At 44.4% G+C, this 21,706-nt stretch overlaps 1 protein-coding gene across 8 annotated transcripts in view; it reads right to left on the bottom strand.

The window, feature by feature from the left end:
• The window catches only part of LOC127625692 (plasma membrane calcium-transporting ATPase 2), a 401,637-nt gene that overhangs the window by 149,402 nt on the left and 230,529 nt on the right, over positions 1–21,706 (bottom strand). For all 8 annotated transcript variants that reach the window (XM_052101030.1, XM_052101033.1, XM_052101034.1 and 5 more), the window contains one exon: positions 9,324–9,449. In XM_052101030.1, coding sequence (XP_051956990.1) covers positions 9,324–9,449 — 126 coding nt within the window. The remainder of the gene's footprint in view (positions 1–9,323; positions 9,450–21,706) is intronic.

Here is a 21,706-nt window from a genome sequence, read left to right as displayed (position 1 = left end):
GGAGCTGATGGTCGTGTCTGCAATTGCTGCGTGTTACACACCGAGTTCCTGTCATTGCTCTGCTGAATGCTGTTGGATTCCACGGCGCACAACAGCGGCTTTCTCCTGTTTGCACGGCTGTGCATTCCTGCCCCTGGGCGCTTCGACAGTGCAGATCATAAAAAGAACTCTCACGAGTCCTTTTTTCATAAAAGAGTGATTTTATTTAAAAGAGTAATTTCCTCTAAAAGAGCAAAACACAGTGGCATTGAACGTCCTTTTAAGGACGCATCTTTATAAAGATGCCTTTCCGCCCCTGTGTTGTTTCTGGATGCGGTAGAGTGCGCTCCGCTTCAGACGGCCACAGGTGTTGTCTCGTGTGTCTGGGTAGCGATCACACCGAGGCTGCGTTTGTGGATGGTTCACTGCAAGAACATGACCATGACAACGTTGCAGTCGCGGCTTGCTTACAACCATACGCAAGCCACTCCAGCCGCCCCCCGCGTTGCTCCTTCTTCCCATGGGATTGAGGACGATGCGGCTGGTGATGGAGGCGATTTGGGGATGGCAGCAGGTGCAGCTCCGCCGGGTACGCCCCCTCGGACCACCCGCACCCCAGCACGCTCGTTGATTCCCGTCCGTGCCCGACCCTCTTGCGATGGAAGCAGATGAGCTCACCGCGGCATTGGAGGGCGTGGTATCTGATGCTGAGGACTCCCCTGGGCTGGCGATTTTGGGCCTGCACACCCAGGCTGAGGCCGACGCACAGATGACCGACATGCTTTCTCGGGCAGCCAACAGCGTGAGCTTGGACTGGAACCTTCCATCCTCCCCACAACCATCACGGCTGGACGACTGGTTCCTGGGGTCTGGGCGCCGCTCACAGCCTCGCCCCCCCGGTCCTGTTTTTCCCGGAGGTGCATGATGAGCTGACGTCTTCGTGGAGAGCACCCCTCTTCACTCGTCACACCGCCACCTGCTCATCTGCCCTCGCCACACTCAACAGCGCAGCGCGCCACAGGTACACGGCGATTCCCCAGATGGATAGGGCAGTTGCGCTCCATCTATGCCCCGGAAGCCCTACCACCTGGCGGTGCCACCCTGTACTCCCTTCCCGGACCTGTAGAGCAACATCCTCGCTGACAGCGAAGGCATACAGCGCCACCAGATGCGACGCTTCCGCCCTGAATGCCATGGCTCTCCTGCAGGTCCACCAAGCCAAGGCACTACGCAACATGCATGGGGGTGGCCCTGATCCCGACACGCTGCAGGAACTGTGCTCAGCGACCGACCGCACCCTGAGAGCGACGAAGGTCACAGCGCAGGCGCTCGGCAGGCGATGGCCACACTGGTGGTCCAGGAACGTCAACTATGGCTGAACATGGTCGAGATGCGTGAAGCTGACAAGACTCGCTTCCTCAACGCCCGTCTCCCAGTTTGGCCTCTTCGGCGACACCGTCGAGGACTTCGCCCAGCAGTTCTCCATGGTGAAGAAACAGACGGAGGCCATTTCTCACATCATGCCTCGCCGCAAGCCTGCCGCCACGGCCCATGCCCCGTCTGCTCGCCAAGGGCGTCCTGGGGAGGAGAATCCTGTGTTTTTTCATTTGCCGTACCCAAATTCTCAATAAAACAGCTATTTCCTTTGTCGGACAGAGGCTCCCCTCGGGACAGATGCGTTGGCACACAGCTGGCCCACGGGGCTGCGCAAGTACACATTTCCCCCAGTGAGCCTTCTTGCACAGGTGCTATGCAAGTTCAGGGAGGACGAAGAGCAAGTCATTCTGGTGGCCCCCTACTGGCCCACCCGGACTTGGTTCTCGGACCTCACGCTCCTCACGACAGCCCCTCCCTGGCGAATTCCCCTGAGGAAGGACCTTCTTTCTCAGGGACGGGGCACGCTCTGGCACCCGCACCCAGACCTCTGGAACCTCCACGTCTGGCCCCTGGACGGGATGCGGAAGATCTAGCCGGCCTACCATCGACCGTCATAGATACGATCAACCAAGCCAGAGCCCCCTCTACCAGGCATCTTTACGCCCTAAAGTGGCGTCTGTTCGCAGACTGGTGTTCTTCCAGACCCGAAGACCCACAGAAGTGCGCGGTTAGGTCGTGCTCGTGTTTCTACAGGAGAGGCTGGTGAGGAGGCTGTCCCCCTCCACCCTCAAGGTGTATGTCGCCGCCATCGCGGCTCACCACGACACGGTAGACGGCAAGTCTCTTGGTAAGCACGACTTAATTGTCAGGTTCCTAAAAGGTACCCGGAGGCTGACTCCCTCCCGGCCTAACCTGTTTCCCTCCTGGGATCTCTCTGTCGTCCTCTCGGGCCTCCAGAGACCCCCCTTCGAGCCGCTAGACTCAGCTAGACGCAGGACCCTCTCTCTCAAGACCACCCTGCTGATCGTACTCACCTCCATCAAGAGGGTCGGGGACCTGCAAGCGTTCTCTGTTAGCCACACTTGCCTGGAGTTCAGTCCGGCAGACACATACGTGATCCTAAGACCGTGACCGGGCTATTTGTCCAAGGTTCCTACCACACCCTTCAGAGATCAGGTAGTGAACCTGCAAGCGCTGCCCCGGGAGGAGGCAGACCCAACCCTTGCATTGCTGTGTCCAGTACGTGCTTTGCGTATCTATCTGGACCGCACGCAGAGCACTAGACGCTCTGAGCAGCTCTTTGTCTGCTTCGGGGGACAGCAGAAAGGGAATGCTGTCTCCAAACAGAGGCTTGCCCACTGGTTTGTCGACGCCATTTCATTGGCTTATCACACCCAGGCCGTGTCCCCCCCTTGCGGGTCCGAGCTCACTCCACTAGGGGTGTTGCGTCCTCATGGGCACTGGCCAGGGGCACATCCCTAGCAGACATCTGCAGAGCAGCAGGGTGGGCAACACCTAACACTTTCTCGAGGTTTTACAATCTCCGTGTTGAGTCAGTTGAGCCCGTAGAACTCAGTAACACGCTGACGTTCTGACCGGGTGAATCGCTTGCGCCTAGCGCCCTTTCCCTCAGCCGAGGTAAAATAGTGTGCCTCCGTTCCCAGGAGACCCCATCTTCGGGTCGCTGGTTGACTCCTCCCTATCCCTTTTGGGTCCGCAGTAAAGCGGAGGAACTCGCCGACCCAAGCCACTACAGGTACCCGAAGGCTACCCTGTACTGGAATAGGTGCTCCACAGGTAAGGCCTCCTGCTCGGACTCCCCCTGTGTGTAATTCTACGGTACTGTCCCCTCACGAGCGGACCCCCGTGTCTCCCTTAGGCAGTTAAGGGCTAAGACCCCCTTCCCTCAATGCGTGTAAGGGCCCCGGCCGTAGTTGCTCTACGCGAGAAACATAGAGAGAAAAGAGGCCCAGCCAGGCTTGGCCCGTTCCCAGGTTGGCGGCCATCACCTTGTTCCCCCCTCCAGGGTAACGAAAAGGATTCTGATGGCTTGAATGGGGCATTGGGGAAGGGTACATGCAGTCTGATACAGTTGGTTGTCCTGCACGTAAGAATACCTGCTCGCTCCTGTATCAGCATTTCACGTACACAGCTCAGCGCATGGCACTTTTATAAGTGGACCCCTAGTGTCGCTTCTCTGACACAACGTGGAGAGAGCGACAGAAGGGGAACGTCTAGGTTACGTATGTAATCTCCGTTCCCCGATGGAGGTAACGAGACGTTGTGTCTTTCCCGCCATGTCGCTGAGCCGAGCCACTGTTGTGGCCGGACCATTTCCGGCTCCTCAGAAAAATCCTGAATGAACTCCCGTATTTGCGCCGCTTAAATACCCGTATGTCCGGGGGCGGGACATGCAAATACCGGCTGCCAACTCTCATTGGCCTATTTTCATAGATCAGAGGTGGATATCGGTGCTCAAGAGAGACCCCTAGTGTCGCTTCTCTGACACAACGTCTCGTTCCCTCCATCGGGGAACGGAGTTACATACGTAACCTAGACGATCTTTACTTATCAATGTAAAGACTCCCCTGCTCTTACTTGAGCCACCACTAAAGAAAACATGCCCACCACATATCTTCCCAAATTGTTCAGCTTCTTGTAGAGAAAGATGCATTTCTTGAAGAAAAACAATACCATATATCTTGTGTTTAAGAAAATAAATAACCTTCCTTCTTTTATGGGGTGCCCCAAACCATTCACATTCCATGTGGAGAAAAACAATCCACTCATATTTGACAATTTGACATATTAGAAAAATAGATTGTGTGTCAAAAATAAAATTATAATGACCACATTCCCCATTAGTGCAACAATCAAACTACAAACTTCCCCCCTGAACCAAATAAACAGAAAAAAGAAAAACCTGCGCATTAACTAATGCACACACGACTGTGCCAACCAGCATCCATCCCTCTAAACTCAAACGGTCCATGTACGCCTACGAGAGTCCCTGCAACAACTTTGCCGTTGGATTGCTCAAGTCCGGTGTTTCTATACAAATTTGTGAGACAGAATTACATAACAGAAAATAATCTATAAAACAAACTCCAGCCAATAGGCAAAATAAACACAAAGAGCGTGTAGATTAATTCACAAAATTGTTCTGAATGTATGTTCCTCCTCAAAACAAGCTCCAGCCTCGAGCACACACATACACAAAAAAAAATATTTTCCGTTTCCTTGGACAGTCAAACGAATGTTCAGTGAGCCGGATGTTCATAAATGCAGCAGATGCCAAAATCCTTCCAATATCCTGTAAAAAATACTCCACAAAACAAACTCCAGCCAATTTGCGGCCATCCTTTGTATCTATTCTCAATTTGGCCGGAAACATCAACGCAAAAGCTATCCTCCATGATGCAAGAGTTTCTTGAAGGAGTATTACTACACAAAACAAACTCCAGCCACAAGGTGGAACAACACAAAAAGAAACAAAATGGTGCCCAGCTTCCTCAGACTGTCGACTGTATGCTCTGTAAGTCAATTCACTCAGGGGCCAAATGAATATCACCAAATGTTTACTCACCCCATTAACTTTATGAAAGACAATACTTGCATGTACATATTTTGCAGCCATCCTTATGTAGGGCCTTGCCCCACTAAAAATGGCAGCAGAAATAGCATGGCCCTTTGTTTTATGATCGAAGGGGAGACAGTGAACTCGGTTTCCCTGAATGCTTCACAGCCGAACGGGAAGTCCCGCCCATGGGCTCAATCTCAAACGTATTTGGTCAAAAGCGGCCTATGACCGATGACGTCATCTTCTTGACAAATCTATCGGTCCGATTTGATTTTTTCTCTCTCTCCGCATCCAGCCTTGCTGCTACATCTACAGCCTCGCTGTGCTCTAAAGAGAAATATCTAACAAAGGAATTTCCCTCCTTCTGGACAAAGAGAGACCACGTTTTTCTAAACCTCACCATTTGGCCACGGTAGAGTAAGAATAACTTTGTTCCAGTCGTGTAGTGTACTTAGTACAACGGGTTCATTTCATCTTCACTGCGAGACAACAGTGAACTTATTTAGAAAACGGAAAAGGCAACCAGCTTCCCTTCTCAATCGTTTTCTCTCAACGTTGACTACCTCCCGCATTTCTCTCGATCACCAGACCCGAAAAACCACGCAGAGACGTGTCTTCTCGCTGACAAGCGCAAGATAAAGGACCGAATCCAGATTGTTTTCTCCTGACCGCTCAATGCAACAGGAATTCAACAGACGACCCTGCTGAAATCACACAGGATTTCACAAGTAAGGCTTGATATCTGGGCAGATTTAGTTTAGAAACTGTGACTTTTCTTATAAAGCTAAATCATATTTTTGATCACTGAATGTTTGATGTTTTGTTTACATTTGTATGTTAACTACGATCGTTGAACGTTTGATGTTTTGTTTACAACTGTTCATTTAACTACGATCGCTGATTGCTGTTTGGATTTATGAGATCGTCATATTTGGGGAAAATGTTATTTTATTGAGTGATCTGTATTAACGATTCAATTGCGCTGTTACCAGCGTGTATCCTCTGTTAAATTGCATGAACCCCTGTTTGTTCGCTCTCTCTCTCTCACACACACACTGAAATTCACGGAGCGAGCAGCACTGCGGTTTATGTACGAATCAGGCTGGTGTTTTTTCAAATGCTCCCGCCTGTTTCGTTCAGTTCCTCATTATCACCTACACGTGGTATTAGCTCTGTTGTGCTGGATCTGATCCAGCCATCTTTCTTTCCCTACACCTTCAAATAATCGTTGGCTCCGCCCTTTCTGGCCTAGCCCTCCATTTTGAACTAGTTCCACATGAGGAGTTTAGTCCGCCATTTGGTGTATTTGTTACCGAATCGAGACACACACACACACACACACACACACACACACACACACACACACACACACACACACACACACACACACACACACACACACATACACTAGCATATAGCTCCACCATTTAGTTAGAATTTCCACTTTATGTTTTTGTGTTATATTCATCTATTATATGCAGTGTTCATTACTGTTTGATTATAATAAATATTTTTATATTATAATAAGTACTCCTGGTTTGTTTGTTTGAATATTGTGTTGAAGCCAGCCTCTGCCACTTCAATAACTCCTGTATTACTTCAGTATTGTTAAATTGTTGTTGTTAGAAGCCAACTGTAACCAGATTACTGTTGGATTCGTATGGCAATAATTTGACTAACTTCTTCCCTTTTTGATTATTTTGATTCTCAAACAAAATACTCAATCTTAAGGGTAGAATTTTATGAAACTTGATCAGTCACTTACTTTAATTTTTCTCTTGTCAAAGAGTGGTGCACCAAGGATAGAATTTAACGAATTAAATTATATTATTTAATTTAATTATTAATTAATAATTAATAAACATTAATTATTAATTATATCTGATAGTAAAACTGATCTAACCAACCTGTGCACCCTATACTTAGTATCTATTCTCAGTTTGGCCGGAAACTTCAGTGCAAAAGTGACCTTCCATCTGAGTTTCTTGCATTCCTTGAATTGATCACATTTCTCTCTTGTCGAATTCGCAAAGTCTGGGAACAAGAAAATGCTGTGATTCTTCCAAGAAAGCTTTCCTTTGCTCCTTGCCTTGCGCAACACAAGATCTTTATCAGATGATTTCAGAAATTTGGCCAGAATCATTCATGGAGTTGGATGCCCTCTATTGGACATTTCTTGTAATTGCCACTCATATACACATTATGAAAAAGTTTTCTATTATTTTAACATTTCAGATGATATTTTTATTATATTTTATTTATATACAAATTAAGACAAAGTTTTTTTAACAATAAACTTTAAAAACCAAGCTTACCAAATACCTCACAACATGTGAATATGCACAAAAAGGAATGATGACATTTAATGCATTGCCATGGCAACAGTATTTAAGATATCAATAATCCCTTCACAATTTTAAATCTGCACTGTCTTGACATATTCCAGTTTTTTTTAAGCAATTCAGAAAAATATAATAGGGATATTTTAAAGTCTGTTAAAAGTGACACACTTCAGCCAGTTGGTGGCACTATGACTGTGACCCACAATAGTCACATCAATGTGATCCAAATAATAATCCTTAGAACAATAGGGCTCCCCAATTTCAAAGCTTGGGCCCTAATAATACTAATAAATGACTAGAAGAACAATAGGGTCCTTGCACCATCGGTGCTCAGGCCCTAATAAACGTAAAGCTGTATTGTGTATATATATATATATATATATATATATATATATAGTGAAGATACATTCACTAAATATGCAAAATAATAGATTTATTATATATGAAATAATATATATTTAGTGAAGATACATTCACTATAGATGCAAAATAATAGAGAAGCAGAATATCTTAAGACTTGTTTTTAGAGAACATATATACACTCACCTAAAGGATTATTAGGAACACCTGTTCAGTTTCTCATTAATGCAATTATCTAATCAACCAATCACATGGCAGTTGCTTCAATGCATTTAGGGGTGTGGTCCTGGTCAAGACAATCTCCTGAACTCCAAACTGAATGTCAGAATGGGAAAGAAAGGTGATTTAAGCAATTTTGAGCGTGGCATGGTTGTTGGTGCCAGACGGGCCGGTCTGAGTATTTCACAATCTGCTCAGTTACTGGGATTTTCACGCACAACCATTTCTAGGGTTTACAAAGAATGGTGTGAAAAGGAAAAACATCCAGTATGCGGCAGTCCTGTGGGCTGAAAATGCCTTGTTGATGCTAGAGGTCAGAGGAGAATGGGCCGACTGATTCAAGCTGATAGAAGAGCAACTTTGCCTGAAATAACCACTCGTTACAACCGAGGTAGCAGCAAAGCATTTGTGAAGCCACAACACGCACAACCTTGAGGCGGATGGGCTACAACAGCAGAAGACCCCACCGGGTACCACTCATCTCTACTACAAATAGGAAAAAGAGGCTACAATTTGCAAGAGCTCACCAAAATTGGACAGTTGAAGACTGGAAAAATGTTGCCTGGTCTGATGAGTCTCGATTTCTGTTGAGACATTCAGATGGTAGAGTCAGAATTTGGCGTAAACAGAATGAGAACATGGATCCATCATGCCTTGTTACCACTGTGCAGGCTGGTGGTGGTGGTGTAATGGTGTGGGGGATGTTTTCTTGGCACACTTTAGGCCCCTTAGTGCCAATTGGGCATCGTTTAAATGCCACGGCCTACCTGAGCATTGTTTCTGACCATGTCCATCCCTTTATGGCCACCATGTACCCATCCTCTGATGGCTACTTCCAGCAGGATAATGCACCATGTCACAAAGCTCGAATCATTTCAAATTGGTTTCTTGAACATGACAATGAGTTCACTGTACTAAAATGGCCCCCACAGTCACCAGATCTCAACCCAATAGAGCATCTTTGGGATGTGGGGGAACGGGAGCTTCGTGCCCTAGATGTGCATCCCACAAATCTCCATCAACTGCAAGATGCTATCCTATCAATATGGGCCAACATTTCTAAAGAATGCTTTCAGCACCTTGTTGAATCAATGCCACGTAGAATTAAGGCAGTTCTGAAGGCGAAAGGGGGTCAAACACAGTATTAGTATGGTGTTCCTAAAAATCCTTTAGGTGAGTGTATATATGGCTGTGTTTATTGTTTTAAAAGTACTGAACTTAATTTACAGATCCTGTATATACATATATATATATATATATCCTTAATTGTCAAAATGAACATAGCGTTGTGTCAAGGAAATTTAATTCCACTGTTGTGTCACTGTGTTGAAATCCAATTTCATTCCAAATAATGAATTAAAAGGCAGATGATTCTTCAATTATGAATTTTGTCCAACCCTGGTTAAGTATAGAGCATTCAGATGAACACTAATACCATGCTATAAAATAGTTAAGTGGACAATCACCAGAGAGAAGCATCGGGTCTTTTTCTGCAGATTTGCGCACATGGTCTGATTCTCCCGTCAGCGAACTCTCATCAATCTTCAGATCATTGCCTTGTATCAAGACTCCATCAGCTGGAAGCAGGTCACCTGAACAAAGTAATGCATGATTATATGAAAATATGAACATGAATATAGCTTATAATTTTTATTCATGTTGACATTTTGATAGAGTCTGCCAATCTGAAACTTCAAAGCAGCTGTTAATATGCTAAACAGTCAAACCAGCAGCTTAGATGAAAAATAGACAAATCAATTTGCCTTTGTTCATTTTAAAGGTGAAATGTGTAATTTCTGTGCCACTAGCTTCACCAAAAAAATAATAAATAAATAAATAAAAAATTCCCCTTTTTCTTGGTTTACAAATGTTTAATTGGTAGGACAAAAAGCTACACACTTTATATTTTAGGAAATATTTCATTATTAAAGCTAAAATCTATTTATTAAAAGCTAAATTATAATATATTGGCTTGCTATTAACCATTAACAACTAAGTGAAATTTCAGGATCATCATATTGACCGTGACTAACAGTAGACCATTTGTTTGCACTTTCTTGAGGTTAACTTGGTCTAACTAACTTAATAGTCAAGTGCACAATGGAGACAAAGCTGTTTCTGAACCCAGACACACAATCAGCAATGAACTATATTTAATAATATAATCTCCAAAGCTTGTTCAAGTACCATGGTGTTCCTTCCAATACTCCTATTAATTTCTCCACACAAGTTTGGATCAATATTGCCATCTCCAAATAATTCCAATTTGTCAAGCATTTCAACAGAATCTCCCTTTAATATTTCAGGATTTACAGCCTAAACTGAATAAATGCCATAAAATGGACTGCACCATGTTGCCTGCAAGGTCGACTTGCCCCTTCTGAAACACAGTAACATGTTTCCATGACCACGGGCCCATTACTTTGGAATAGGGTAAATCTGAACTCAATCGACCACATTACCTTTTTCCTTTGCTCCACAGTCCAATCTTTATGCTCCCTAGCAAATTTAAGTTGTTTTATTTCAGATTAGCTTCACCAACAAGTAGATTTGGCACACAGCTGTTTAATAATAATAATAATACATTTTATTTAACAGCACCTTTCTAAGCACTCAAGGTCGCTTTACAGATAATAAAACAAGTACAGGGAACAGAAAAGTATAAACATACAATTATAAAAAAGGACAAGAACAGTGCGTTTACAAATAAGCAAGCTGGAACAGGTGGGTTTTGAGTCTGGTTTTGAACAGGGGGAGAGAGTCGATACTGCGGAGGTCAGGTGGGAGTGAGTTCCAAAGCTGGGGAGCAGAGCAGCTAAATGCTCTGCTCCCCATAGTGACAAGTCGAGCAGAGGGTACAGTGAGGTGAATAGAGGAGGAGGAGCTAAGGGAGCGGGAGGAGGTGGCGATGTGAAGGAGGGCAGATAGATATGAAGGAGCAAGGTTATGGATAGCTTTGAAAGTATGCAGAAGGATTTTAAATTTTATTCTGAATTGAACCGGGAGCCAATGGAGCTGCTGAAAGACAGGGGTTATATGATGAAAAGAGGGGGTTCTGGTGATGACACGAGCTGCTGAATTCTGGAGAAGTTGGAGTTTATGAAGAGATTTCTGAGGGAGACCAAAAAGAAGGGAGTTGCAGTAATCAAGGCGGGAGGTGATGAGGCTGTGGATAAGGATGGAGGCAGTGTGAGTGGTAAGGGAGGGTCGGAGGCGGTTAATGTTGCGTAGGTGGAAACATGCAGACCGGCTAACATTATTTATGTGTGACTGAAAGAATAGGGAGGAATCGAGGATTACACCCAGACTCTGAGGGGAGGGGTAGACCAAGGAATTATCAATGGGTAGTGTGAAACTATAGATTTTGGAAATGGTGGATTTGGTGGCTACGAGGAGGAGTTCAGATTTATCATTATTTCAAATAAGCAGGTGGTAAGGGACGGGGGGGGGCAACAAGGAAGTGGGTTTGCAGGATAAATAGAGCTGGGTGTCATCAGCGTAACAATGAAAATGAATATTGAATTTGCGGAAGATATTGCCAAGGGGCAGTAGGTAGGTGATGAAAAGGAGGGGGCCAAGAACTGAACCTTGAGGGACACCAGTAGTGACAGGGGAAGGGTGAGATGTGAAAGATTTGAGTTGAATAAACTGAGTGCGGTCGGAGAGATATGAGCGGAACCAATCAAGAGGGGTGTGTGAGATGCCAAGAGAGGATAGTCTATTCAGGAGAATAGAGTGAGAAAAGGTATCAAAGGCCGCACTAAGATCAAGGAGGATGAGGATGGAGATAAGTCCGGAATCAGCAGCTATGAGTAAATCATTGGTGATTTTTATTAGGACAGTTTCAGTACTATGGGAAGGGTGAAAACCAGACTGGAAAGGTTTGAAAGACTGTTGAGGGTAAGAAAGGCGTGGAGTTGCGCAGACACTATTTTTTCAAGTATTTTACAGATAAAGGGAAGATTTGAGATGGGACGAAGATTTTTGTAGTTAGTGGGATCTAAGCCAGGTTTTTTTAGAATCGGGGAGACAGATGCAATTTTGAAAAGTGAGGGGACAATACCAGAAGAAAGAGAGGAATGAATAATGGAAGTTATGAAGGGAAGGAGGGAAGTGAGGCAGGTTTTGACCAGAGCTGTGGGGAGGGGGTCAAGAGAACAGGTTGAGGACTTTGATTTACGGATAAGATCAGAGATTTCGGAGGAGGGGGGCAGTAGAAAGCAGCAAAATGAGTGGCTATTGGGGAGGGGCAAAGGGGGAGGGGGAGGCAAGGGGGTCGAATGTAATTGCTGGTGAATAGAGTTGATTTTTTTATTAAAAAAGATAATTAATGAATTATAAGTCTCACTTGAATACATGTGAGAAGGTAAGGAATCAGGGGGGTTAAACATTTTATGCATGATTGAGAAGAGAGACCTGGAGTTTCCTTCGTTGGAGCAGATGAGATCAGAGTAGTAGTTTGACTTAGTTACAGCTATTGAGTTTGAGTAGTGAAGAAGATTAGTTTTGTGCATTTCTTTATGAATGGAAAGACCAGTTTTTTTATGTAGGTGTTCAAGTTGGCGACCTTTGGCTTTCATGAGGCGAAGCTCTGATGAGAACCATGGGGCAGAACGGGAAAAAGACACAGATCAAGTTTTGAGAGGGGCAAGGGAGTTTAGAATATTGCAAAGTCCAGAGTTATAATGGGTGACAAGGTGGTCCGGAGAAGAAAAGTCAGGGATAGGCAAATTGTCAATATAGGAGGATAGGATGTCTGTATTTATGTTGTTAATATTATGAAAGGAAATCTGGCGGACTGGCTTGATTACAGCCAGAGACAGGGAGATATTAAATGACAAAAGAAAATGATCAGAAATGTGAACATCATCAGCAGAGCAGTTGAAAGGGATTAAGCCAGAGCAGCAAATCAAATCAAGTGAATGACCTTTTATGTGGGTGGGAAATTCAAAATACTGATAGAATCCAAAACTGTCTAAGCAGGAGGTAAAGTCTCTGGTGAGTGGGAGGTTTATACTGTCCATATGAATTTTAAAATCACCAAGGAGAATGACATTAGGAGAAAGAGTAGAGAGATGGGTGAGTAGTACAGAGAATTCGTTTAAAAAGTCACTGTGTGGTTTGGGAGGACGGTAGACTGTAGCAATAACTGTGGGAGTGGGACCAGGCAATTTAAATACAGAGCATTCCATAGTGCAAAAAACTGGAGTGGAAACTGGCAACATCTTCCACTTCTCGTGATATAGCAGCGCGAGACCTCCCCCGCGGCCAGAGCCACAAGGATGAGAGTGGTAAACAAACCCAGATGGAGTGGAGGCGTTGAGCTGGGAGAAGTCACTAGGTTGTTGCCAGGTCTCCGTGAGACAGAGGAAGTCCAGCTTACGGTCAACGAGGAGATCCTGGATAAGCTGACCCTTGTTAGTGAGAGAGCGGACATTCAGGAGACCAAAGTTGACAGTAGAGTTGTTGTAGCCCAAAGTTGATACATGGTGGTTTAGTCCCAATCCTATAAGTTATCATTGTATTGTGCATGTAGAAATGCTTTTACTTTCAATATTAAACATAGCCATGAGTTCTACTGTCGAGCGTTTTAGTAATCTCCGATCACAATCATTCAAGATTTTTTTCTGACCACATTTCTTTTTGCAAAGCTGACATTTCACCAATATCCTTCCAGGTATAAATAATAAGTTGGACAGTTCTTAACCCAATTCCAGTGATTTCAGCATTCTCCTTAGTTTTTTTCTTTGCTTGATGCAGGCCAATAATTTGCCCCTTCTGAAACACAGTAACGTGTTTCCATGACCACGGGGTACGTCTTCCAACAATGTTGTTTAAGAAATGAGAAGCTACACATTGCATCAGTTAGGGTTAAAAGAGTCGTTGCCAGTTGAAACATATGAATCATTGGAATAATGATCCAGTCATAGACTCTTAAGTATCTTCTTATTTAAATCAAAACAGCAGCTTTTTTTTGGACAGGCAGTGTATATTGTAGGTGTTCCCCAGGGTTTGATATTTGGCCCTTTTTTTTATAATGCAAGAATGTAATTTTCAGTGATTATATTGCTTTAATTTTTCATTTTTGCAATGCATCATATCAAGCTCTTTCTTCAGACTCCCACACATGTTCAAAAATAACGGTAAGCCTGGGACCACAACCCATCACTGTACTTCCAACTAGTCAAGAAGATGGAGCCCTTCTTCCAGCTTGCCAAATGCTCTCACCCACAGGATCTCTCCGTCACTGTCAGCAGCTACATTATTTGCCGCCCACTTGTTCAGGAGATCCAGAATAACAACCTGAACTTCTTCATGAACACTGCAGAAGCAGCCTGACCACGTTTTAGAAACAACCAGGGGTGCATTTAACCAAAAGCATCATTAGCCAACTATGGTCGCAAGTTCCATCATTACCAACATTGTTCAACGATTTGGTGTTTCCCGAAACTGTAGTTCCAATGAACATTTGAAAACAGCATTGCAAAATTGTGTGATTGGAACTACAGCTTTCCACCTCCAGGACCATGGTGCTACATAAAACAACTTAGGACAAACACACAGACTAAATAACATACCTATATAAAGTGCATGTGCAAATGTGTACAGTACAATAAATTACTAAAAATTAACAGGACAATAGGCACGGTGAGAGACAGTGCAGCGCCGACCAGTACACAGTAGTGCAAAAAGATGACAGTTTCTAAAAATGCCAAATGTAAACATAACATACAATGAAATGAGTGTTCTATGCACATAGCAGTTATTGAGGTAGCAGCCAGGTAGCCAGGTTTGGAAGCCATTTGACTTCACTGAGGCTTCTATATCTTTTATTCCATATACAGTATATCTTTCTGTCAAGACTTTGACAATGTTTACATGCCCTTAAAAAACTGCTTATTCCGGGGTTTTGCAGAAAATGGTGATCTTAAACATAATGTAAACACGAATGCATCCGTTTAAGGGATTAAAGGGTGTAAAGAGAAACTGCTTATAATACACACGGTTGCTGTCAAAGAACACGGCTTATGTATACATGTTAACGCATACCGGTAAGTGAAGCTCTTATGTTTTTGAAGAGTGCACATGTGCGTATATGCTCAAATGCATCGGGGGAACCCGAAGTCTGATGTAAAGGAAAAGCCCACTATTGAAGCACAATAATCTGTCACATTACATAGTCATGCTGCTTTTTTGTCTTCAGCAGCGTTCTCATATTAAACAGCTTTCTGGAGTACATGTAAAAGAGATTTTAGAATTTAATATCCGCAGAAGTTATTACTCCACCCCATGTGTAATGTAATTAACGACAGCTCTATGTTGTTGAACCAGTATGGTGCGAATGATGAATGTGCAACATAGTTACTAAGGTTTTGGGAAACAGTCATGACTAGCTAGTTAACTTCTCCAAAAATGCATTGTTCTATGGTGGTTTAGCAATGAGTTAAATAGTTGTACAGAAACACAGACCAGATAGCGTTGGGCTCTAAAAGCTTGAACAGCATGAACAACATTTATTATCAAACTACCTGTATAAATGAATGACAGAAATGAATGACAAGGACATATTCTTTTACTTTCTTGAAAAGCTTTCCCAAGAAACAAGGCTGACATTTTGTAACAATGCTGATGCTGGTAAAGACAAAGATGTTGTTGACGATGATGATGATGTGAGGAACCCAAGTTCAGTTTATTATAAATCGTGATAACCAGAAACCCTAACTATAAACGTGAATAAAACAAAACACAAACAAGAACAACTTGACTAGACTAGACTTGACATAACTTGACTATAGAGTTGACATAAACAAAACATGACTTGACTAAAATTTGACTTGACTTGACTACAGCAAAACAACAAAGTTACATTTACAATACGTCACAAGAGACAATGGCAAACATGAGGGCTTAAATACAGAAACATGTGTCACAAGACAACCAATGAACAGACAGAACTATAAACAAGATAACAAGACTAATACTAGACTAATGTTGATTGTAGTGACACAAGGTGTCTCCCTTGGTAGCCTAGCATACCTCTGAACTTGAGAAAAGGCCAATGTGAAATTGGCAGACAGAAATTGCATGTCCCGCCCCCGGACATACGGGTATAAAGGGAAGCAGGCGTGCGTCTGTTTTTGCACTGAGGAGCCGAGAATAAGGTACGGCAAGTTACACTGGTAGGAATAGTGTCTTGGCAAGGGGGACACAATGTCTCGTTCCCTCCATCAGGGAACAGAGGTTACAAAAGTAACCATGATGTTCCCCTTCTGTCACTCACTCCATGATGTGTCGATTGTAGTGACACAAGGGTTCCCATTTAAAAACGGCACCCACTAAACCGTGTTACGTGAACTGCTGAGACAGGTGCAAGCAGGCTGTTGCACGTAACCCTCCCCAATGCCCCCAATAAAAGGTGTCATATACCGCTCTTAGGTTCCCAGTACCTGCACGGGAACAGGCGAAATGACTAGCATGGGAGCAAGCATGGGAGCAAGCCCGGCAGCCGCTGCCTTTTCTCTCTCCATGTTTCTCGCATTGAGTTTAAAGTGTCTGGGGATATCTTAACGCAATAGATGCATCAGTGAAGGCATCCTTTTCCGTTCCTATTCTTTCAGGGGGAAAAGGCTCTGCGGACACCACAACCTGCCCAGACTGGGGGGAGATAACTTGTGGTCAATACACACAGGGATTGTCAAACCACACATGGACATGGTGCGGTGGTAGATCCTGCAAGAGAGGTGCCGTGGGCCAGTGCCCATGAGGATGCCATGCTCCTTGTAGAGTGTGCTCGAACCTGCAAGGAGGCAGGCACGGTCTTGATGTGATAGGCTAGGGAGATAGCATCAACAACCCAATGAGCCAACCTCTGTTTGGAGACGGCGTTCCCTTTCCGCCATCCGTCAAAGCAGACAAAGAGCTGGTCAAAGCATCTAAAGCCCTGCGTGCGGTCCACGTAGATACACAAAGCACGTACTGGACACAGCAACGAAGAGGCTAGGTCTGCCTCCTCCCAGGGCAGCGCTTGCAGTTCATGACCTGGTCCCTGAAGGGGATTGTAGGACCCTTGGGCACGAAGCCCGGTCGTGGTCTTAGGATGACGTGAGCATCTGCCAGACCTAACTCCAGGCATGTGTCGCTGACAGAGAACGCGTGCAGGTCCCCAACCCTCTTAATGGAAGCGAGCGTAATCAGGAGGGCCGTCTTCAAGGAGAGGGCTTTGAGCACGACTGAATCAAGCGGCTTAAAGGGGGGTCTCTGAAGGCCTGAGAGGACCACTGAGAAATCCCAGGAGGAGAGCAGGCTTTGCCTGGAGGGGTTAAACCTCCGGGCGCCTCTAAGGAACCTGATAATCAGGTCGTGCTTACCAAGGGACTTGCCGTCCACTGCGTCGTGGTGGGCTACGATAGCAGCGACATACAGTACATCTTCTAGGTGGAGGAACCTCTCCTGAAGGAATAAAAGCACTGACTGAACTGCACATCTCTGCGGGTCTTCGGATCTGGAAGAACACCAATTTGCGACCTTGGTTGAGGTCTGTCTTGGTTGATTAAGTCTTCCACGTCCCATCCAGGGGCCAGACGTGTAGATTCCAGAGGTCTGGGCACGGGTTACAGAAGGTACTCTGTATATTCAAATCTGAATATTATTTAAAGAAACATATTATGACCATACGTCCTCTTTTCACAGATGTTTCCTCTTTTTTCGATCCTTAAAATGCGACCAGTCGGGATTTCTAGATACCATAAATGTCCACGATTTGGCTGTTTTCATATTGAACTGCTGAATAAAAAATGTATTAAATCTAGCGCATCATATAAATTAATTCTCTCTCTCTGCGTGCTGTATGTCTTTCTCTTTCACACACACACACACACACATATACAGGGCACATGCAGAGAGCACCAGATCCCAGTAACTTTACCTTGCAAGTGTGTGTGATTGTGTCTTTATCTATTCGGGGATTGCCGTCGAAACTGAATGTCCACATAAGGCCTTTAGTAAGAAAGGGATTTACGTTAAGCAAACACAGACAGTTCACTAATTTTGGACAGTTGTTAGTGATATTTCAGTGCTTTAATCTGCGAAGTGGAAAGTCTGTAGCATCCGCATTGGAAGAACACGCTACGCATAATGGGTAATTTCGCTGACTGTGAAAAAGGTGGATATACAGTACAAAGCCATGACAACCCTCTTTTTGGTTTTCTTTACATTGAGCAAAAGTTACTGGATTTAGGCCTACAGGGTTACCGACACTATGTCGTCAAGACAAGGTTGAAATACTGGATAACTTTACACAAACAAGGTTAGAAAGCGATTTTATCACACTAGAGTCATGTTAACACATATTACATTTAAGTATTGAGGCTTTACTTTTGAAACAGAGTGTAGTTAATGTTTTGTGTATTGGACCTGTTTAATTATGTGCCTTACAGAATGTGATTTTTTTCTTTAGAAAAAGACAGATGAGTTGTAATTATTTTCTGTGGTAACATTCTGTTAATAAGTAACTGTCCATTTAACTTGTATTAAACAAGAAACATTCTCAAGTAGTCCTAGTTTATTAGCAATCCATGCTTTCACTTAATTCTTAAAAGTTTGAACAAAATATTTAAATCTTTGATTATCAAACTGTTCGATCATCTTCAAACTTCTCACGTTCATACTTTTGAGCCATGATTGATATACAGCAAATTGCCCCAAAATTATTTAGTTTCCTATTACATTTTGATGTTCCAGCCATCAAAATGGGGGGTTTCATGTCACTTTAAATAACATTAAATATTTTTGACACAACAAAACCCATTTAGAAAGATTGTCAATTATGCAGGGTTTTTACATCATTATGTGTGGATATGGTACCATTTTCTATCACTAAACATTTTGGAATTGTCAAAAAAACAAAAAAGATTAAATGTCAAATACTTAGAAGAAGATTTGACCTAAAAGATTCAGCAATGGTGTCAGTATGCAGTGAGCATGTTGTGAGACTTTGGCATGCTGTGAGATTAAAATAGTAAATATTTTCCTGACAAAATTATTGCTATGATACATTTCAGAGCTTGACCTGTTGTTAAATGTAGTTTTAACCTTTCAGTGAAACCTTGGTATTATTAATTGCTCCAAAAAAGAAGCCATTTTTGCTACACTGGCTCTATAAGGCCATCTTTTGAATCTGACTTTTGATAACCATTTGATTAAATTAGTAATTAACATCTGTCTAAATCGCAAATTACTCCTACACTTTAGAAAACATAATAGCTGTCTGGATTCCTCTAGATTCAAGGGTATGTACTGAAGTGCAACAGTAGGTGAAATTCTTGTGTGCAGTTACGAGCAACATAGCAGTCATGACAGTGACGAGACATATACCAATTACAATAAACAACATACACAACACAATTTACATATCAAATGTACACATACTTACACAACACGATAATTATATACAATACACACAATATAAAATACAATATAGAATACACAATATGCAATACAATAAGTAAGGAGTATATGAAATATATATATATATATATATATGAAGTAGTATATTGAGGAGAATATGTTGACAGTCCAGTGTGAGATTACAGTTGAATAAAGTGCAGTGCTAATTATTGATCCTGATAGATCAAGTGTTCAACAGTCTGATTGCTTGGGGGAAAAAGCTATCATGTAGTTGGCTGGTGCGGGTCTTGATGTTGCGATACCGCCAGCCTGATGGTAGCAGTGAGAACAGCCCATGACTCGGGTGACTGGAGTCTCTGATGATCCTTTTCACACACCGCCTGGTATATATGTCCTGGAGGGAGGGAAGCTCACCTCCGATGATGTTCCTGGCAGTTCGCACCACCCTTTGCAGGGCTTTGCAGTTGTGCGCGGTGCTATTGCCATACCAGGCGGTGATGCAGCCAGTCAGGATGCTCTCTACAGTGCTGGTGTAGAACCGTGCGAGGATGTGTTGGTTCATTCCAAACTGAACCTTCTCAGGTTCAGGAAGAAGAGGCGCTGGTGAGCCTTCTTCACAACGGCCTCAGTGTGGATGGACCATGTGAGTTCTTCAGTGATGTGGACACCGAGGAACTTGAAGCTGCTGACTCTCTCCACCGGTACTCCATTGATGGTGATGGGGCTGTGTTCTCCGTCTTTCTTCCTGAAGTCCACAACAAGCTCCTTGGTTTTACTGACGTTGAGGGAGAGGTTGTGCTCTTGACACCAGCGTGTCAGAGTGTGCACCTCCTCTCTGTAGGCTCTTTCATCATTGTCAGTGATCAGACCTACCACCGTCGTATCGTCAGCAAACTTAATGATGGCATTGGAGCTATGTGTTGCCACACAGTCATGTGTGTACAGGGAATACAGGAGTGGGCTGAGAACACAGCCCTGTGGGGCCTCCAGTGTTGAGGGTCAGTGATGACGAGGTGTTGCTGCCCATTCTAACCACCTGACGTCTGCCTGACAGGAAATCCAGGATCCAGCTGCACAGCGAGCTGTTTAAGCCCAGAGCCCGGAGTTTCTCATCAAGCTTGGAGGGCACTATGGTGTTGAATGCTGAGCTGTAGTCTACAAACAGCATTCTCACATATGTGTTCCTTTTTTCCAGATGGGAGAGAGCAGTGTGTATTGTAGATGCAATGGCATCATCGGTGGAGCGGTTGTTGCGGTAGGCAAACTGCAATGGGTCCAAAGAGGGGGGCAGAACAGAGCAGATGTGATCTCTGATTAACCTCTCGAAGCATTTGCTGCTGATGGGGGTCAGAGCAACAGGACGCCAGTCATTTAAGCAAGTGATTGTGGCTTGCTTTGGTACAGGCACAATGGTTGATGTTTTAAAGCATGTGGGGACTACAGACAGGGAGAGGGACAGATTGAAAATGTCCGTAAAAACACCAGCCAGTTGATTCACGCACGCTCTGATGACGTGGCCCGGAATGCCGTCTGGACCCGCAGCTTTACGGATGTTCACCCATCGGAAGGATCGGGTTACATCCACAACAGAGACGGAGAGTGAATCAGCCTCTGTAGCGTCAGCCGCGAGTGCTCTCTCCGCGAGGGCGGTGGTGTAGTCCTCGAAATGAGCATAAAATATATTAAGTTCGTCTGGGAGAGATGCAGCGGTGTTCATGGCGGAGACTTTATTCCGTTTGCAGTCCGTGATTGTGTTAATTCCCTGCCACATACTTCTGGAGTCAGTGGTGTTGAACTGACCTTCAAGTTTGTGCCTGTACTGGCGTTTGGCTTCACTGATGGTGTTACGGAGGGCATAACTGGCTTGTTTACGCTCCTCCGTGTTAGAAGAATTAAAAGCGGAGGCCCGCGCAGTGAGTGCCGCGCGAACCTCGCCGTTAACCCATGGTTTCTGGTTGGGGTCTATCCGTATAGTTTTGGTCGGAACAACGTCCTCTACGCACTTCCTGATGAAACACGTTACGCTGTCAGCGTAAACCTCGATGTCGTCATCAGAGGCGGACCGGAACATCTCCAAGTCCGCGTGATCAAAACAGTCTTGTAGCGCAGAGTCTGATTGGTCCAACCAGCACTGGATCGTTCTGAGGGTGGGTGCTTCCTGTTTTAGTTTCTGCCTGTAAGCAGGTAGAAGTAGAACGGAAGAATGGTCCGATTTGCCAAATGGGGGGGGGGAGGGATTTGTAGCCATCCCGGAAAGGAGAGTAACAATGGTCTAAAACCCGGTCCCCTCGTGTGTTGAACTTTATGTGTTGGTGGTATTTTGGAGCGATTGTTTTGAAGTTGGCTTTGTTAAAGTCCCCGGCAACAATGAACGCAGCCTCAGGGTGCGTGGTTTCCTGCTCACTTATACTCCCATACAGTTCCCTGAGTGCCCGGTCTGTGT

This window comes from Xyrauchen texanus, chromosome 32 (genome assembly GCF_025860055.1).
Source record: "Xyrauchen texanus isolate HMW12.3.18 chromosome 32, RBS_HiC_50CHRs, whole genome shotgun sequence".
Lineage (NCBI taxonomy): Eukaryota > Metazoa > Chordata > Actinopteri > Cypriniformes > Catostomidae > Xyrauchen > Xyrauchen texanus.
Note: the sequence above shows the minus strand (reverse complement) of the source record. Positions and strands in the feature narration are given on the sequence as shown.